The sequence below is a fragment of the Diaphorina citri genome, unplaced genomic scaffold (assembly GCF_000475195.1).
Source record: "Diaphorina citri unplaced genomic scaffold, Diaci psyllid genome assembly version 1.1 scaffold77191, whole genome shotgun sequence".
Taxonomy (NCBI): Eukaryota; Metazoa; Arthropoda; class Insecta; order Hemiptera; family Psyllidae; genus Diaphorina; species Diaphorina citri.
Genome location: NW_007454297.1, coordinates 9453 through 10365, shown reverse-complemented (window position 1 = coordinate 10365; position 913 = coordinate 9453). Strand labels below are relative to the sequence as shown.

General features: G+C 45.2%; 1 protein-coding gene across 1 annotated transcript; it reads right to left on the bottom strand.

Moving 5' to 3' along the window:
- Window positions 1–31: 31 nt before the first annotated feature.
- Window positions 32–739, bottom strand: LOC103524020. Its single transcript, XM_008489028.1, has one exon. It carries the CDS (start codon window positions 737–739, stop codon window positions 32–34), a length of 708 nt encoding a protein of 235 aa, XP_008487250.1.
- Between the last annotated feature and the right edge of the window lie 174 nt (window positions 740–913).

Sequence of the window (913 nt, the reverse complement as noted above, 5' to 3'; positions counted from 1 at the left end):
CTATATACAAAGTCCAAATTCCTGGAATGTACTATTGCGTGGGGAGGGGGCAAAGCTTGACAACTGGACGCTTATAGACACCAGACTTTGTCTTCACGGTAGCCACTCTGACCACACCATCAGAACCGGGATGAACTTCTTGTACCACACCTAACTTCCAATGCAAAGGTATGGCATTCTCATCCTTAATCAGTACAACTGTACCAACAGCCAGGTTTTCAATGGACTTGTTCCACTTCGATTTTTCCTGAAGGGAATTCAAATACTCGAGACTCCAACGCTTCCAAAAACTCTGCACCATCTGATCCAAAAGCTGGAAACGCGAGAGCCTTGTCAATCTATCTTCCTCCAACTGAACCGACGGCAAGTGATGCAGGGGCGTCATCTTGAGAAAATGAGCCGGAGTCAGAGGTTCGAGATCGTTAGGATCGTTGCTCAACACACACAGGGGGCGGCTATTAAGCAACGCTTCGATTTGGGTCAAAACAGTAGTCAACTCTTCGAAAGTTAAAATCTGACAACCAATTACTTTGTACAAGTGCGTTTTCACACTACGAACTGCACGTTCCCAGATACCAGCCATATGAGGGGCGGCAGGAGGCAAGGTTTTCCAGCTAATCCGATTGTCTACCATTTCCTTACCATAAGTCTGGACAAATTCTGGGGAATTTAAGAACTTATACAGTTCGTCCAACATGTTCTTGGTGGCAATGAAGTTCGTTCCATTGTCCGAATACATGCAAGAGACCGGGCCTCTGCGAGCTAAGAATCTTTTCAAGGCATTGACAAATGCTTCTTTGGACAAGTCAGACACCAATTCTAGGTGTAGTGCCTTGGTTGCTAAACAAATAAAAAGGCAAAGATAAGCTTTCTGAGTACGTACGCCTCGATGTTTCGACAAGGTTATGGAGAA